Here is an 18,217-nt window from a genome sequence, read left to right as displayed (position 1 = left end):
ACACATTTACATCAAAAGATTTACACACACAGACACACACACACACACCATTGTCTCAAGTAAAGTCCTTTGGGGAAAGATCAGCCAGCTGCCTTTTAACGTGTCTAAAAGACTCACATTGCACAGTAACACACCAAAGGACCTACTGACGAAGGAAGCATCATCAGGACACAGTTGACGAAGAGGTTTAACTTCTCTAGGGTAGGGGGCAGCATTCGGAATTTTAAAATTAAATGGCCTGCTACTCGGGCCCAGAAGATATGATATGCATATAACTCGTAGATTTGGATAGATAACACTCTAACGTTTCCAAAAATGTTAGAATAGTGTCTGTGAGTATAACAGAACTGATTTGGCAAGCGAAAACCTGAGAAAAATCCATTCAGGAAGTATTTTTGGGGGTGTTTTGTAGTTTTCTATTCAATGCCATTACAGTATCCATTGACTTAGGACTCAATTTGTCTATAGAAATTGTTTCAGGCTTGTATTCTTATAAATGAGGGAGTAAGACCAGTCTGAATGAGTGGACCCTGACGTGTAACAGAGCTTTTTCATGCGCAATCCCGAGAGAGTGCATTTCTTGTTTATCTTTTATATTGACGACATTATTGTCCGGTTTAAATATTATAGATCATTTAGGCTAAAAACTATCACGAATATTACCGAAGGTGGCTCCCCTTCTTGTTCGGGTGGCGCACGGTGGTCGTCGTCGCTGGTCTACTAGCTGCCACCGATCCTTTGTTCTGTGTTCGTTTGGTTTTGTCTAATTGGTTTCACCTGTTCCTTGTTTGGTTGTTAGGGTGGGGTTATTTAAGTTTGTTTAGCCCGCTTCTGTTTGTGCGGGCTTGTTCTTCTGTATTTGTGAGAGTGGTTAGTGTATTGTTGGGTTTTTCTCGCTGTCCTAGTATTTCACAGTAGGGTGCTATTTTGTTTTGTAGTTACACCTGTGTTGGGTATACTATTTTGTTCCTGTGAATTTTTGGACATTAAAGTGTGTTTTTTCCCGCATCCTTTGCTCTCTGCGCCTGACTCCACACCCATTCACTCATTGAGCGTTACAAAAACAACCTGAGGATTGAATATAAACATCGTTTGACATGTTTCTATGAACTTTACGGATACAATTTGGATTTTTTTGTCTGCCTGTTTTGAATGCGTTTGAGCCTGTGGATTACTGAAGAAAACGCGCGAACGGGTTTTTGGATATAAAGAGACTTTATCAAACAAAATAAACATTTATTGAGTAAATTAATTTATTTTATTTTTATTTATTTATTTCACCTTTATTTAACCAGGTAGGCTAGTTGAGAACAAGTTCTAATTTGCAACTGCGACCTGGCCAAGATAAAGCATAGCAGTGTGAACAGACAACACAGAGTTACACATGGAGTAAACAATTAACAAGTCAATAACACAGTAGACAAAAGGAGAGTCTATATACATTGTGTGCAAAAGGCATGAGGAGGTAGGCGAATAATTACAATTTTGCAGATTAACACTGGAGTGATAAATGATCAGATGGTCATGTACAGGTAGAGATATTGGTGTGCAAAAGAGCATAAAAGTAAATAAATAAAAACAGTATGGGGATGAGGTAGGTAAAAATGGGTGGGCTATTTACCGATAGACTATGTACAGCTGCAGCGATCGGTTAGCTGCTCAGATAGCAGACGTTTGAAGTTGGTGAGGGAGATAAAAGTCTCCAACTTCAGAGATTTTTGCAATTCGTTCCAGTCACAGGCAGCAGAGAACTGTCTTCTGAGTGCAAACATATGAAGATCATCAAAGGTAAGGGATTCATTTTATCTCTATTTCTGAGTTTTGTAATGCTTCTGCTTGGCTGGTTACTGTTTGTAATCATTTGTCAACTGTTCTCAAATGTTCTCAAATAATTGTAAGGTATGCTTTCGTCGTAAAGCGTTTTTAAATCTGACATCGTGGTTGGATTCACAAGAAGTTAATCTTTAAACCTATCTAAAATATGTTTTGTTTTCTGAATTTTTATAATGAGTATTTCTGTATTTGAATTTGGCGCTCTGCAATCTCACTGGATATTGGCCAGATGGGACGCTAGCGTCCCACATACCCTAGAGAGGTTTAAACCGTCTAACCACAACTCAACTCCCAGGACTAAGTATTTCTAAGCAACAACATATAATACAGTACATGCTCCCACATGACTGCAATAACAATAACCTCCCACTTGTTTTCTTTCTCTACGGTAATTGCTTGGAGATTTGGTTAATGACAGGAGACACCATGTGGAACGCAAGACAGGATGGTGGAACCACTCTGGTATTTATTGAAGAAACTTTCTTAACAGGCCTCTCTTACACTTGTGCCTGCACTGACCTGTGGTTGGTTTACACCCAAACACAGAGAGATACAGAGAGAGAGAGAGAGAGAGAGAGAGAGAGAGAGAGAGAGAGAGAGAGAAAGAGAGAGAGAGAGAGAGAGAGAGAGAGAGAGAGAGAGAGAGAGAGAGAGAGAGAGAGAGAGAGAGAGAGAGAGAGACATCTCTCTCATCTATCTCATCAACTTCCACTGGCCAAAGAATGTTCACTTTGGTGGTTTTGGGAATGGAAAATCTGATTCACCCCGTCTTAATTGCAGAGGCACTTGTGAAACAAGCCAGCCTTATTTTTCGACTTTTGTCCCTCCCAGAGATAATTTTGGGGGTGTCTTTTATCTCTCTCTATCCCTCTTTCCTGTTTCTATAATACAGTCAGTTATCAAATTTGTCAAAAATTCTGTTGCCACCTGTCTGGCAAAAACTGTCAGTAAATTTGGAGCCAAAATAGCAGGCAAAATGGCAGGCCAAACAGGGTCCATCACACACCAGACCAGGGGTTGGCCTCTGCGTCTCTAAGACACCTGGTACAGTACCTGCCAGTCCTTATACCGGTGAAACCTGACAAATCTATCAACAGCGGTGGTAGGGTGGGAAAGTTAGAAGTGGGATCCAGGGTAGAGGTGCTGGGCTAGGGGCAGACCTGACTTCTCTTTCCCTGCTGTGGAGCTATATCTGTGCTGTATGCTCCAGACCTCCAGGCACAGCTCCAATCACACCAGATGTAAAAGCTATCCTGCTCACAAGGGAATTCCCTCCCTCCCCTCTGAGTCAGAGTGTAGGCTTTCCCCAGCACTCCCTCCTCTCCTCTCCTACTTCTCCAACTCCCTCCATGCATGGAAATCAGGGCAAGCCAGAACACACAGTCGATAAGGTGCACCAGGTATGCCTTCCTGCTCCTGTGCCAAAACGAGAGGGTTGAGCGAAGTCAAAACATACAAACACGCCCCCCCCCCTACACACACACACACCACTGTAATAAAAATAACAGAGACATCATAGCTAATCCAACTGATCAGCAACACAAAACGAAATGGAAAGTCTCTGAGATATGGAAAATAAATATAATCACTCCGAAAGCCTATAAAGCAGTACTTACTGGTACACACAGTCTCAAACACAGCAAAATAAATCTCCGTTAACACATCCACTATGATCACTCTCAACCCACATGGGGCATGCAGAGGGTAACATCATACTTATGAAGCAACTGGTAACTTCAAAAGTTCTCTCAACAAAACGTGGGTGAAATATCACAGATCGGTCTCAGAGCTTGGAGTTGAAAGATAATAGCCATCACCAAAACCTTGTTGGAACTCACTCACTAAGCAGAGAGTCAGCAGTGAGAGTCGACAGTGAGAGTCGACAATGTGAAACACACCCAAGGAACGGATGCAGGACATCCACTACTGGACAATATCCGTCTCTCCTGCCCCTGGCTTTCCCGAACAGCACTTTGTCTCACCCTGCCTGTGCTCTCTCCCCTCTACTCCTCCTCCCTCCCTCCCTCCTCCCCCTCTGTTCTCGTCTGTTCCGCTTCGCCTTTCTTCAGGGAATCCTTCGCAGATGAGTCACTGAAAACACTTCCTACTGAACACACAAACAGGCCCGTAGGCTAGCTACCCTACCCCTCAGCGGCAGCACACACATGCACACACACGCACATGCATATGCTGTTTGCATCAGTCATCCTGCGGGTCCTTGATACAGAGCAATTGGGACGGCCTTAGCATTTGAAAAGTAGAAATAATTATATTCCTGGGCACATTAAACCCTCCCGCAGTGCCACCATCCTTGAGCTTTGCTCTTTTTTTTACAGAGAGGGAGTCTCAGGGGGATCGAGAAACAAGCAAAACAACACACGAGAGAGGAAGAGAGAGGGAGAGAGAGGGACAGAGGGAGAGGAACAGAAAGACAGTCCTTTATGAGCCTCTGAAATGGATACTGGTCGACTACACATCTTAACCACTGTTATTGTGACAACAAATCAATCCCTTTTTGTTAGAAAACGGACAATTCGTTATCTAGTTGAAAACAAGCTTCTATATGTTTATCGCCAAATCAAACTCTGTCTCTGTACGTTTTAGTTTGAACAATAGATGCGGTGTAGAAAGGTCAATGGCACGCAGGATTCTGTGATATATCCGATTTGGATATATTTGGCTGTTTTTCGCTGCATAACATTTCACAGTGGTCCCGTTTCAGGTTGAGAAGAAGTGGCTGCTAACTCAAGTTCATATGAGCTGGTAGCATAGCTAGCGTACAGAAATCGGTGGTAGTAGTCGTGGTTTAACTGTAACGCACTTGATTGGGGACGATGACATGAACATATATTGGGTTTGACATCCATCCAAGTATTTTACTCCGATTCTAACCTTAACCTATTGTGAAATACAACAATAAACCTAGATTTGATTTGATTTACAATACACATACGACTCATTTTGCTGGGGAGGCAATATGGAGATTCGGGATCTTTCTCCCACGGCATCTTTCCCAACCCCGCGCGTTACCATGGCAATTCCATTGTTTTGGTCGAGTTCCATTGACCTCTTTACCCCATCTATTGAACATCCTACCGATAAAGACTGGAGAGCACCAGTTAGACCGCCACAACCAAAGGAAATGGCAAAATATCAAATATGGGCATTGATATACAGCATGAAGGAGGTGGCCTCTCTGTGCAGCAATGGAAAACAGTACCATTCCATAGTTTGGCATAGAAAGCTCAAGTTAGGTCAAGTTAAGTCCTGTCTATTGCTCTTCTGTAGCGCTTGAAGAATAGCTCTTTGGAATTTTCCGGGAGGTGCTTATTGGAGCACATTCTAGAAAATGAGCAGCTCTCCTCACCTTTAATCACTTCAGCCGTAATGGATGTCACCACTGGAACACAAGCAGTGATGGCTATAGTGTGTGTGTGTGTGTGTCTGTGCGCGTGTGTGTAATTAGTGTAAGGCTATGAATTTGACTCATGAACTTTTTCCAGTGTAATATAAAACCCGATTCACGGCATACAACTTTAATATGAATATATTTCATTGGATAGCTTTTCCATTTTTTTCCTCTTTAGTCTTCCCGACCTAAATCAACAATAAGAGATTTTCCAAACTCAAAAACGCTTCTCAAACTGCAATATTATGTGATCAAGATGCCAAGTTTTCATTCTACATAAAATATTTAAATAGAGCATAAGAACATTTCTACAGATGTATCAACTCCGGTGAAGTGACTATTATACAAAGGTTTCTGTTTGTTTGTGTGTGTGTGTGTGTGTTTGTGTGTGTGTGTGTGTGTGTGTGTGTGTGTGTGTGTGTGTGTGTGTGTGTGTGTGTGTGTGTGTGTGTGTGTGTGTGTGTGTGTGTGTGTGTGTGTCAGTGTCAGTGTGCGTGTCGTACTGTGATAATGAGCTTTGAGCTGGGAGACCCTTGGAAGTACTGGGTCCTTTATTGTTTACATAAGAGCAGACAAAGCAGACAAGACACTGAGACAGGGTCAGGGAGAAAGGAGGGGGGCATGAAAAGAAATCCCTCACTTTGTGCACCTTCTCAGAAGTCTCACTCCCTTGACACCACTGAGAAGGAAAACAAGCCACTAAAATTGTCGATAGCAGGCAGCCGTGTGGGGATCCCTGGAGCACAGAACTCCAAACCACATTGGCTAATTGCTTTAACGGGCCGACGAGTAGAGAGAAAGATAGTGAGGACAGGGCTGGGAGAGAGCAAGAGAGAACGAGAGAGCAGAAGGAGTAGGAGGGGGGAAAAGGCATGGGGGATGAAAGGTGAAGGGGTTAAAGGGGGTTCTGGACTAGACAGGGCTTCCCTCTCTTCCCCTCTCTTCCCTCTCTTCCCCTCTCTTCCCTCTTCCCTCTCTTCTCCTCTCTTCCCTCTCTTCCCCTCTCTTCCCTCTCTTCCCTTTCTCCCCTCTCTTCCCCTCTTCCCTCTCTTCCCCTCTCTTTCCCTCTCTTCCCTCTCTTCCCCTCTCTTCCCCTCTCTTCCCTCTCTTCCCTCTCTTCCCCTCTCTTCCCTCTCTTTCCCTCTCTTCAGGGATTCACCTTCATGAGAAGTTAGTCCCGGCATATTAACAAGTCAATCCCCCCCCCTCACCCCGGTGGGCTCTAAGGGGCTGAGGGGTGAGCCAGCCAGCCATCAGGGTGAGAGAGACACAATGACACAGCTGTGGAAGGGTAAGGGGTTGATAAAGGGGTTTCGGGAGTGGGAGGATATGGGGATGGGGGAGAGGTTACTCTTGGCAGCAGGGGTGTTCATGACAGGGAGACTCCAAGGCCAATAATACCAGGCGTGGGGAAATCCTCTCCAAAAGAACAGAAGCAAATACCTCGCTCAGAGCTGATAAAGCAGCTGCAGAGTCCTAGAGCCTGCCACCTTCACCCAATAGAAGACAGACACCCTCTCAGGACATAATGACGTGTCAGGGCTGATGCTTCAAGTCTTGTACCAGTCTACTGAGTTATCCTGGAGTTTGAATGTACCTATAGTCGTCTTTCTGAATAGCCCCTCCTCTATAGCTTGTCTAGCAACTCCAAATCATTCCTACGAGGGTAAATGAAGATATTACGAAAACCTCTCAAATATAACTCTCTCTTCTTACAGAACAAACGTCTTCAAACATGAGCAGTAAATATCAGTTGACAAATGCCAAGAAACACCACAGACAGTATATCTATATAAACCTATAATGAAGAAAAGGTAGGATTTTCCTCTTTCCTTGGAAAATGTCTACCACTATCCACTATCTCCTCATGATCATCATCATCATCGTCATCACATGTGTTTACACAGGCCATACTTGGCCAGTACAGTTGCCTTTGATTCACTGGACCCAATCAAGGAAATGACTGTTTGTAAACTTGATCACCAGTGTCTTCACATAGTCATCTCTCCTCTCCCTCCCACACAAAGAGGAAATGAATGGGAAAAATGTGAAATGCAAGTAATAAGTAATAACAAATCACACAGCAGGAGGGGGGAGACAGTGTGTGTGTGTGCATGTGTATGTGGCAGCATGAGAGAGAGATGAGTGTGAGATGGAGAGACAGAGAGAGAGGGAGAGAGAGAGAGAGAGAGAGAATACAGGATAAATGGTGGGACAGAGGTACAGATGCCATGTCTTAATTTGATCATGCTGTTGTTGCAGGAGTTTGTCATTTCCTATCAACCCCTACTAAAATGTCAATGAATTATAATCCTGTTGCTGCAGGATTATTTTCCTGTTGTAGCAAACGGTCTCAAATTAAGATCCTACATCTGTACGAAGGTAACTTGAAATACGTGAAAGAGAGAGAGAGAGAAGCAAAGAAAGAAAGAGAGGTTGCACATGCCCCGCTTGTGATTCCTTCCTTAACTTGTGGCGAGCGCCACTATACAGGCAATGGAAACTTCTACAAATGTAAATACGGTTCGGTTAAAAAATATAGCTCCTTAATGCACACCACATGTGGCTCTCTGGCAGACCCTGCTCTATTTTGACGGGAGGAGACCGAGGGAACGCAATGAAGGGAGAGAGAGAGAGAGAGAGAGAGAGAGAGGCAGACAGAGGGATAAATTAAAAGTGAGATATCAAGGAAAAGTGTGAGAGAAAGACAGATATATAGAGAGCGATAGAGAGAGATAGTGATAGAGTGTGTAGCTGCTCTGGTTGCGTCCTAACTCACCTTGGGCCTTCTCCACGAACACCACCTTGGAGTCTGGCAGAAAGTTGTGTCCACTCAGGAGGATCTTCTTTCCCCCCGTGGCGGGGTAGCTGTCCAGGCTCTGCTTCTCAATCAGGGGAAGCTCCTGGGCCGAGCGCTGGGCTGGAGGAGGGACAGACAGAGAAACAGACAGGCAGGCAGGCAGACAGACAGACACGAGGAGAGAGTGTTAATTCACATCCAACTTGGCACAATAGCTGGACAAAAAAACAAAACAGCGAGCGGACATACACTTTATACTACATATACAACAGCACTCTATACTGCTGAGACTTTCCTTACCCACTCCCCATCCGCCCCCGGTCCTCCAGATCCCCTACCTCCCCAACTCTGCCATGTCACAGCAGGAGTTGGTTAGCAACCGCCTTATCAGTTTACAAATGGCTTTTAAACACCACTGGCCATTTTCTGATTTTCAGACAACAGATGTTTTATTGTTTTTACTGTCAAATATATAAAAATGGGATGAAAACAATCAGCTTTTCTACTTTCTAGATTCATTATTTTTCATATTCACTCAGGGAGGAACAAGCCAAATAACGAGTCATACTTTGGTCATGCATTAACCACCACCTGTCTCTGCTTTTATCAATGTACCTCGGGGTTCTTGGTTATCAAGACCATGTTCACAGCCAGACACACAATGCTCCGTCATTACATCACTGTGAAATGTACTTGATTCATTCATCTGTAATAATGATCCATCAGAACATTGTAAAAAAAAATACAAAATGTAGTCACCAATCAAAAATGTGCCATCATCAACCTTGGACTATAAACTACAAGACTGGCACATTCCTACCATCTACCACACACAGTCTATCTCCTCAGGATGGACATGACCACGCGCGCGCGCGCGCACGCACACACACACACACACACACACACACTCGACTGATTGACATAGTTAGCGGTTTCCATACACTCTTCCAACCCCGCCAGATCTAGGGCTGGGAAATGACCCTTCATAAACCTGTGATAATAGGGTAGCCTCACCACAATAAGTTAGGCATAAAGTCATAAAATGCACTGAGGGATAAATAACATATGTGCCTGACCTCACAGTTATCAATTAAAGTACAATGCATTCAATGACTTGGCAAATAGCTTTCATCATATAAAGATTTGAATTGGGTCCAAAAGGCCACCTCATACTGATTTCCGTGCTAAGAGAGTGTTATTGGGTTTGTGTGTGTGCACCTGTGGATGTGTGTTCATAAGGAACAGTCATTTTGTGTGTGTGTGTGTGTGTGTGTGTGTGTGGCTGTGTGTGTGTGTGTGTGTGTGTGTGTGTGTGTGTGTGTGTGTGTGTGTGTGTGTGTGTGTGTGTGTGTGTGTGTGTGTGGCTGTGTGTGTGTGTGTGTGTCTGTTTGTGGCTGTGTTTGTGTGTGGGGGTGTATGTGTGTGTGTGTGTGTGCGATGGTGAGTCCATGTGTGTGTGTATATGTGTGTATGTGTGCACATGTGCGTGTATACTCACAGCACTCGATGGGGTTGGAGGAGGCCTGTAGGGAGATGGTCCTGCCATTGGGCTGGTTGATGTGCACACGGAACACCATCCTCACGCGCGTGTTTTTGCGCCCGATGTCCGTCTCGCCCTTGCGCAGCTCGATGTCGGAGTTCCGCAACTTCAGAATCCCTGCACAGTCAATGCTGTCGCACAGGGGAGAGGATCCATTTTAGCATCAGCATACTGGTACTAAGCAATATACTGTCTGTAGGAGCACTATGCTACATCTTGTCTCAAGAATCCTGAGTTTATTACAGGCCACGATCATGAGACTATATCGAGACATACATTACAGATGGAATATACTGCATCATACTGTATCATCATATAACATAAACATAACAAGTACAGTCTGTTATTATTAGGACATCATCATTAGACCACAGAGACTATCTATAATGCAGATGTACAATATGTTCACTGTCACGAACAAGTCCTGGAGCTCTATTTGATCAAAGAGACTGGCGCCAGATCCGCAAAGCCTCTCCCAAGGTAAGAGTGCATATAATATGATTAATTATGATCTAAAAGGCAAAACTGACCCTAGATCAACACTCCCTACTCTGAGACGTCTCGTCTAAAGTTCCGGGTCACAGATATCGGAAGTCCCGTAAGAACACTACTAGTCGCTACCCCATCTGTAGCTAGGTTCTTCTTAGAACAACATTACATTTTTTTGATGTGACTTATAATGTTCCTGGTGCCCCAGAATACAGCTCTCTGGAGCAATCTTCAGGGCAGTGTTCATTAGGGCAAGTAACAGAACACGCTTTAAAACGATTTGCAACTGTTTCACTCAGTTTATCGTCTACTTGGTGCCTAATGAACACGGCCCAGGCCATTGGTCTCTCCACTGTCTCCTCCAGAGGAAAAGCCCATTGGCTGCCGCTTGCATTCTCACAACCACTTCATAACCCTCTACCTTTCCTCCAAAAAACATGCTCCCTCTACACTGTTCATACCTTTATAATTTCAAACATTTACGGTTTCAACCTTACTAACCGATGTCACATTGAGCTTTTCCTATGTTGTCTTTATTTATTTTATTTTATTTTATTGAATATATTTTTTTTTGCGGGAGGATTTACCTTAGGGGAAAAAAAGGCATCACTTTTCAGACTGGCCTTTCAAGAAATTAAACTAAAACCAAAATGTTGCTGGTAAAAAAAAGTCAGGAAATGACATATGGGATATGGCTTGGCATTTCAATTATTTTTACACTGAAGCTTTTTTGGGTGGAATTCTTGGAACATGTTAAATGTCAAGTTTTACACAAATCCATTTTCCCCTTCATTTTGGTCTATCTGAATGTGATTATTTTTTATTTTTTTTAAGAAAAATTTCAACAAGTTTCTTCAGTGGCTCATGCCTGATGAAAGTGTTCAGTCATGCGGTTATGGTTTTAAAACAAACACATTAGAGGTAGTGTGCCATGCTCTATTTGACTGTCAAACGACTGTTGGAATGAACATTAGTGTCTCTCCTCATGAACTATGGTGTGGAGCAGCCAATCACGGCTTGCAGAAGTGATATGGTGAAGTCAGCTCAAAGTCAAGATCTGTAGGGACAGCAATGGCGACTGTTGGTCATAAAAAAAACACTCCAAGATGTATCCTACACTTGTGGTGGAACAGTGTCAGCAAAGAATGAAGTCACTGACTGCGATGGTGGAAAGGGAAAGGGGGAAACCTAGTCAGTTGCACAGGAAAGGTGGCAGGAAAGGGTTACCAAACCCCCAAAAAATATTTGCATGTTGACGGTTAAATCTACATTTGAACGGACACATTTGGACTAGTTGAGTGGAATTTTCTTTTGTTTCCAACACCAACTCTACTTGTTCAGTGAATGTCACATGATTCGAAAGCATAGTATAGAAGTAGCCCAGAATTGTCTAGATTCTCAGAGACAACATGCTGTGTAATAAAGCAGAAGCTACTGGCTACTATCCATTTCAATGGGTGGATACCAAACAACAGATAAAACTTTATCGGCAACAATACGGGAAGAAAGAGATAGATTGATATGTGTCTGGAGTCTGACATCGGTTGTCTACAGTGCCGTCTATGTAACGTCCCACACAGTGAGTGAGCGAGAGAGAGCTGGCTTGAGAGCAAAGGGCTAGCCGGAGTGTTATCAGGCTGACTGTTAACAGCTCAATGGAAAGACTCCGTCAGCGACCAACCCTCCTCAGACAGACCCTGGCCCTTCCAGCCAGAAGAGAGAGAAAACACGGGCTGTGTTCATTAGACACCAAAGAGATGAAAACAGACTGAAACATGGAATGACTACCTGGACCAAGAAATGCTCATTTACTTGTTCTGCTGCGATACACTTTAAAACGTTTTCAGTGATGTGACCTAATGGACACTAACCTGGCCTACACTGTTCTACCCCCAACCCTGAGGCTCAGTTTTTACTATATACGTTCACTGCCTCTCTCCCTCTAGCTTATACGGTGACGACAAAAGGGAAAAGCTGACGTCATCTGAATAGTTTTCTCGAATATCAGATTTATCCGTGGTGCCCTTTAAAGTGTAATGGCTGAAGCTCCACAAAGTATCCGCTGTCTGGATTTGATACATTCAAAAAAGGTCAGCATAGCATTGTTGGAAATCAAAAGGCATGTTAGGTTCAACCATGTTAAACCAACAAAGTTCATTTTCTAGTCAAAGAGATCTGATATCTCATGGTGCTTGCCAAATATCTTTGTAACCTCCCACAATATCCAAACAAATACTAAAATCCGCTTGAACTTAATATAAACCCAGTCAATCTACATCAGGTCTTCTAAAAGGTACGTTATACCAATGAAACACAGAGGAGAATAAAGCTACAGTTCAGTAGGTGGTGATGGAGCTCATATAACCGGGGTTGAGTTGAGATTTAGCTGCCTTCTCCATCAGAGAAAGTCCTGGGCCTCGGGACAGCAGACCAATTGTGGCGTGAACAGAGCCCCAGGGCAGGAGCTGCTGCCTGGGTACCCTGCGGAGAACAACCTTCTGACCTGCTGGAGATCCGGAGTTGGAGAGTGGTTTAAAACTGCACAGTGATTTCAGGAATTGTATATTTTTTATGCACACGGCAGATTGGGTGCAATGGGGAGAAAACCAACAGAAATAGGGCCTATTGGATTTCCTGGGCATTATTCCTTTTAGACTCTACATTATGTACAGCACTGTATTAGGCATGCTTTGGTTGTCTTTCTTCCTGAATTCCAACACACACAGTTGGTGATCATTGCAAATACTGCAAGGGTACCATTTTTAACACTAGAAGCGCAGAGGCAGTCCTTTTGACTGCATATTAATTTAAAATAGAAACATCTCTGCCATTGTTAGTCATGGCCCCCCTCCTAAATAAGTCCGTTGTTTTGTTAGAATTTCGATGTCGCAAACAGAATTTCTGTTATAAGCCGTTTTAAGAGGACATGCCTTGTTTTGTTTTTGGCAGGGAAGACGTTTTGAATCCAATATAATATCAGAAAGAGCAGATTCTGAGGTTTCCAAAACACTTTTGTCAGAAAACTCTCAAAATTGAAGAGATAAGCTCAAAATATATATCTCTCCAAGAACAACCGCTGTTTCATGCGCTCCACGTGTGAGCGTGCAGCAGCAGATAGCTTACTGCAGGGTTACCCAACGGGCAGCCCGCCGGTGATTTTATTTGCCCTCGCCCAAGTTTTGCGAGCAAAAGAAAAGGTAAAAAAAAAGGTAAAAAAAAAGGTAAAATAAAATACCAGATAATCAGCTCCAAGTTATTTTAATTTTGGAAGTCTGTTCCCGAGTGTTCCCACACACAATAGAAAGACACGATCGTATATACACGTAAGCCAGGTTTGAAATTATTCTGTTTATGTCAAATATTATATCTGTTTGGGCTTCTTGCGGTCAATTTGCAGTCTACATATTATTTGTAATTATGTACCTGTCCCCTGATCATCCGCTCAAGGAAATATCTGCCTGTGGCTAAATCTAGTTGAGTATCCCTGGCCTACAGTAACACAAACAAATGAAAATGCTATTGTGTTTTAATGTTATCCAAGACCTTCATAAACACAACCAAATTATAATTAAATATGAAATGCATTTATTACACTGTTAGAATATTGCAGTCAAAATGCTTGCTCGTTGCTTCAAAGTGGGGTCCCTTCAAGGCCTAGCTTTCCTAGTGTTAAGAGCGAGTGACAGGAGAGTGAAAGGACAAGCACTCACATGGCTCTCATGTTGTTCTCGGGCAGCAGAGGGATCTCCAGCACCTTGGTGTTGGACTGCAGGGCCTCGTGGCTGGCGGTAGAGACAGTCTTGCCCGTGATGCGGTGGACCTGGTAGAAGGCGTGCGGTCGCAGGAGGCGGTCGTCTGCGGTCCCGATGAACAGCTGCAGGGTAAGGGGCTCGCTCTCCATGTAACCGTAGAGCTGGCGGGAGAACAAACAGATCCAGGTGAGACCCAACGTCAGGTTTTAAAGCACCTCATAAACAACCCGTCATTTTGGGGAACTAGAGATTGAACATCACATCAGCTACTGATAGTTAAGAAGCCCTTTAATGAAAGGTTTTTAGGGGGGAGGTTTCAGAAAATAGGCCCTTTGGTCGGATTTGTTTTTCGGTTGGGTTGGAGACCCGTTTCCAGATTCTTGGTGTCTTCTGTTTTTTGAATTTGGGAGCGGTTTGTTAATGTACATCCCTTTAGGGGAGGGTTAAAGAGGGTTTTGATATTTTGGAGGTAGTCTGTCTGGGGTAGAGATCTTCTGGGCAGCCAGACACGAGTGCTGATGGAGAGGTTGGCTTCCCATCACTTCACTGTTCATTAAAACCTCACAGGCACCATAAAAAAGTGCCCAATGAGAGGATAGCAGTCGACAGTGACTCAATGGAAAGTGACCATTTTGGAGACCAAATAGAAAACCAAGATGATAATTTAAAAGTCTGCCTCTGAGCAGAATGCACAATGTTTATGAGGATTTGATCCCCTCAGCAATGGACTAACGTTAGTAAACATTAATTTCCATGTCAGAAATGGAGTTGAATTCATAAGGGGTAATCATAAACAGTATTTTGGCAATCTACGTTGAATATTTCTGCTGGTGCACCATACGTATTAAGTATTTTAAATGCAATCCTTTATAGAATTGCTTTTTAATGTGATCCGCAATATCTAAGGAACAATAAATCCTAGATGATTAGTAGCTCCACACATGTGCTCAATAAATGTCTAGTACTCACAATATCAAAATACTAATGTTTATGAGAAAATATCAATTCTGGACAAAAGTCACGCACACTCGGTTGAAACAAAATTTCATGACTCTATATCGATTTGTTCCTATTTCTTAGGTCGTCTGTTTGTTCTACATTGTTGACTACATTCTTCCGCGTTTGGCCCCAAGAAATCATAAACTTAGTGGCCTTGTGGTTATAGTGCCGCCCTGAGATTGGAATGTGGGAGTTCGATCCCTGGCCGAGTCACACCAAAGACTGTAAAAATGGGTCCCGATGCATCTCTGCTTGGCCCTTGGGAGATCGATTGAGGATAAGGCCCTGCGATAGACTAGTGTCCTGTCATATTAAGCTGCCTCACACTACAGAAGCAGGAGATAGGCTCCAGCCACTTACTTTTTGGTTGCAAAATACAGAAGAAAAACCGCTAGCCACATTTACACGGATAGCTTGACTTTCACACAAAGAAAACACCAGATCACAGTGAAGCAAGGCTAGCTTATTCTCTACGAGTAGATCACTCCCGTTAAAAACATTCACATACTTGTGCCTTGCATGCTGCCAGCATACAACCCCTTGGCCTCTGGGCATTTATGAACCTGCATTATGATTTCCATTAAGGCCTATGAAGCTCTGGAGCGGAACCAGAGACGGTGTCACACAGAGATGAAAGGAGGCCCCTGTATCGGAACCGCCACTTCAAACAGTTTTACACTTCCCCTCTTCCTCTCACGGACCACCTTAAGCTGCTACTGATTCCCCAATAAAAGCAAGTGCACCAACAAAAAACCAGGGATGGTTACTACATCTTCTAGATAGTGCAGTAGACTTAGTAGACAGCGTTGCTCAGTGTGATCTCCAATGGCCCCAATAGCCAAACAAGAGATATGTGAGAAGGCGATGCCTGTCAGTTCATTGAACATTTAGCCAACCTTGGAACAACTAGAATCATCTAAAACAACCATAGACCAACCAGGACAACCATCTAGAACAGCAACAAAAACACCTAGAACAACCATAAAACAACCAGGACAACCATCTGGAAGAGAGCTCTTACAACCCTGTTCATGGAGATCTACCATCCTGTAGGTTTTCACTACAACCCTATTCTAGCGCATCTAGTTCTAATAATTAGCTGGTTGATAAGCTGAACCAGGTTAGTTACAACTGGGGTTGGAGTGAAAACCTTAGCGGAGGGTATTTCTCCAGGAACAGGGTTGGAGAGCCCTGATCTAGAACAACTGCAACCATCTACAACAACACTGTCTGCAGAAAGCAGCATGGGGGATGGTTGAAACCCATTTGGAGAGGGGGAAAATACTTCAACCTCAGGAGAAATTGGCAGAGGTGCACATTCCTCAATGTGGTGAATGTTACCAGATATTATTGGGTAAGAATCCTGACCCAGGCCCATTTGCTAACCCAATGGACCACTTCTGGTGCAACCAAATTTTTAGACCTCCCAGCTCCCAGGCAACGTTTGTTCAAGTGTGTGTGTGTGTGTGTGTGTGTGTGCGTGTGTGTGTGTGTGTGTGTGTGTGTGTGTGTGTGTGTGTGTGTGTGTGTGTGCGTGTGTGTGTGTGCATTTAATGTGGACTTGGAAGAATCTCCAAACCTAGAAACCCTCCAAAAATTGGGGACCCGTTCCAAACAGTCAACAGGCAAATCTCACACTGGGTAACGATGGACAGACCTCCAATGCTTCACACAGCTAGGTCCTTGACCACATCAGAGACCGTCACAAAAAAAATCACTTCCACAAACAACGTCCATCTGAAAAAAATCCCACAAATTGCTCAATTATCTCCCCAATAAAAGTGTATATCATTTCAAAAACCCCTTCTTAAAGTTCAGTCTTATGAAAGTTCAGCGCGGCTGTGTCCGACTGAAAACAGCGAGTCAAACGGAATAAGCGACTCCGTGTTTATTTAACGGATTGAGTCATAGAACAAAACACAGACCACATGTAACCTATGACATCATCTGATTAATGGATTTATAATTACCTTTGCGAGGGGTCAGGGATTGGGGAGTACGTGAAGGTAGAGAAATACGTAATTGGAATCTTGTGTCCACAGTAATTCGTCTGCCTTGTTGGACATGTTGACACTTGGTAACAACCAATAATTAGGACCCCACTCTGCCAAGTACAAAGGGGAACGACCAACCGAAGACACAATCAGCACGCATCTATGAAGACAGTGAAGAACGACTGAGCTCATTTTGCTCTGGTGAGACAAACTGACGATAAACTTGCCAGGTGACTGTGAAAACAAGTGAGGTGAGGTGAGGTGATCTACAAACTGAAGGCATCATTTGGCTGGTGCGACATATTGAGTCATGCCTGCTCATGCAGTAGCTCTCTGTTGGTGATTCTCAACACAGTACAGTACAGCACAGTACTAGACGTATGCAATCCAAGGGTCTCAATAATGGACAAACCAGCAGCAATCATTACAAAACGATCTGGTTTTCTAGTTCTCGACTTGATATCATCACTTGTTTGATTCAGATATCAAGGGAACTAGTTAAGCAGGCTATACTCTCCTTTCCTCATTCACTTTCCCCTTTTTTCGTCTTCACAGCTCCACACAGTGTCTCCAGCAGCTGTCCTGAGCTGTGTGCTAGTCACACATGCTAGTCATCAGTGAGTTACGCTGGGGTCAGGCGCTTCTTGAAGTCTCTGTGTCTCCAGAGAGCACTTCATCTAGGCAGTGATCTCACCAGCAGACCCCTCTCTCTCTGCTCGCCTTGTTATATTTTACTTTCGGTGTCACCAGTGGTAATTACGCTTAGCCGCCACATGCTACCAGTTACTTACACATAGACAAGTCGACCGAGAAGGAAGGAAAAAGTTGTACCATCATGCTACAACGGAACCGATGGAACCGGGCACGAGGTACCAATTTGAAAACGCAAAACGGTCTGTTAAAAATGGCATAATTTCTTTATGATTTAATAAAAGGCAGGCTGCCACTCTGTGGCCTCTGTCCCTTTTGAGCTTTGCTCCTCGGTAGACTTTGCTATTGAATTTCTTTGTGACCTCCAACCATTACCTTAGCCTCAGCCTTCACGTGTCTGCATATGGATAAACCACAAGAGTGCGTGTGTTGGGGGTAGTCTTTATCCCTTCACTCGGCATTGCTGCGGTAGCGCACGATGACGGTGGCGTCCTCCGGTGGGGTCGGGAAGTGATTCATGAGTTCAAGCAACCCTCCAAGTGATGCTGGTCTTCCCAACAGCAAATGAACTAGGTTGTGATCCCCCCTGGGCGACCTCCCTCAATAAATTTACCATATGTGCTCCCTCAGCCCTCAGCTCTCCTCTTCCATATCTCCTCTACCTCTTTCCCTCTCTGCTCCTGTGACGTTCCCTAGTCCACACACACCAACCACAAACTGAGCGCAAAATGTACTTCTTCATTTTAAATC

At 43.8% G+C, this 18,217-nt stretch overlaps 1 protein-coding gene across 2 annotated transcripts in view; it reads right to left on the bottom strand.

Moving 5' to 3' along the window:
* Positions 1–18,217, bottom strand: part of LOC139367001 (nuclear factor of activated T-cells, cytoplasmic 1-like) — a 64,821-nt gene that overhangs the window by 33,504 nt on the left and 13,100 nt on the right. For both annotated transcript variants that reach the window (XM_071104859.1, XM_071104851.1), the window contains exons 4-6: positions 13,782–13,984; positions 9,541–9,713; positions 8,022–8,162 (exon numbers count right to left, since the gene is read on the bottom strand). In XM_071104859.1, the coding sequence (XP_070960960.1) occupies positions 8,022–8,162; positions 9,541–9,713; positions 13,782–13,984 (517 nt within the window). The remainder of the gene's footprint in view (positions 1–8,021; positions 8,163–9,540; positions 9,714–13,781; positions 13,985–18,217) is intronic.

Source organism: Oncorhynchus clarkii, chromosome 2 (assembly GCF_045791955.1).
Source record: "Oncorhynchus clarkii lewisi isolate Uvic-CL-2024 chromosome 2, UVic_Ocla_1.0, whole genome shotgun sequence".
Classification (NCBI taxonomy): Eukaryota; Metazoa; Chordata; class Actinopteri; order Salmoniformes; family Salmonidae; genus Oncorhynchus; species Oncorhynchus clarkii.
Note: the sequence above shows the minus strand (reverse complement) of the source record. Positions and strands in the feature narration are given on the sequence as shown.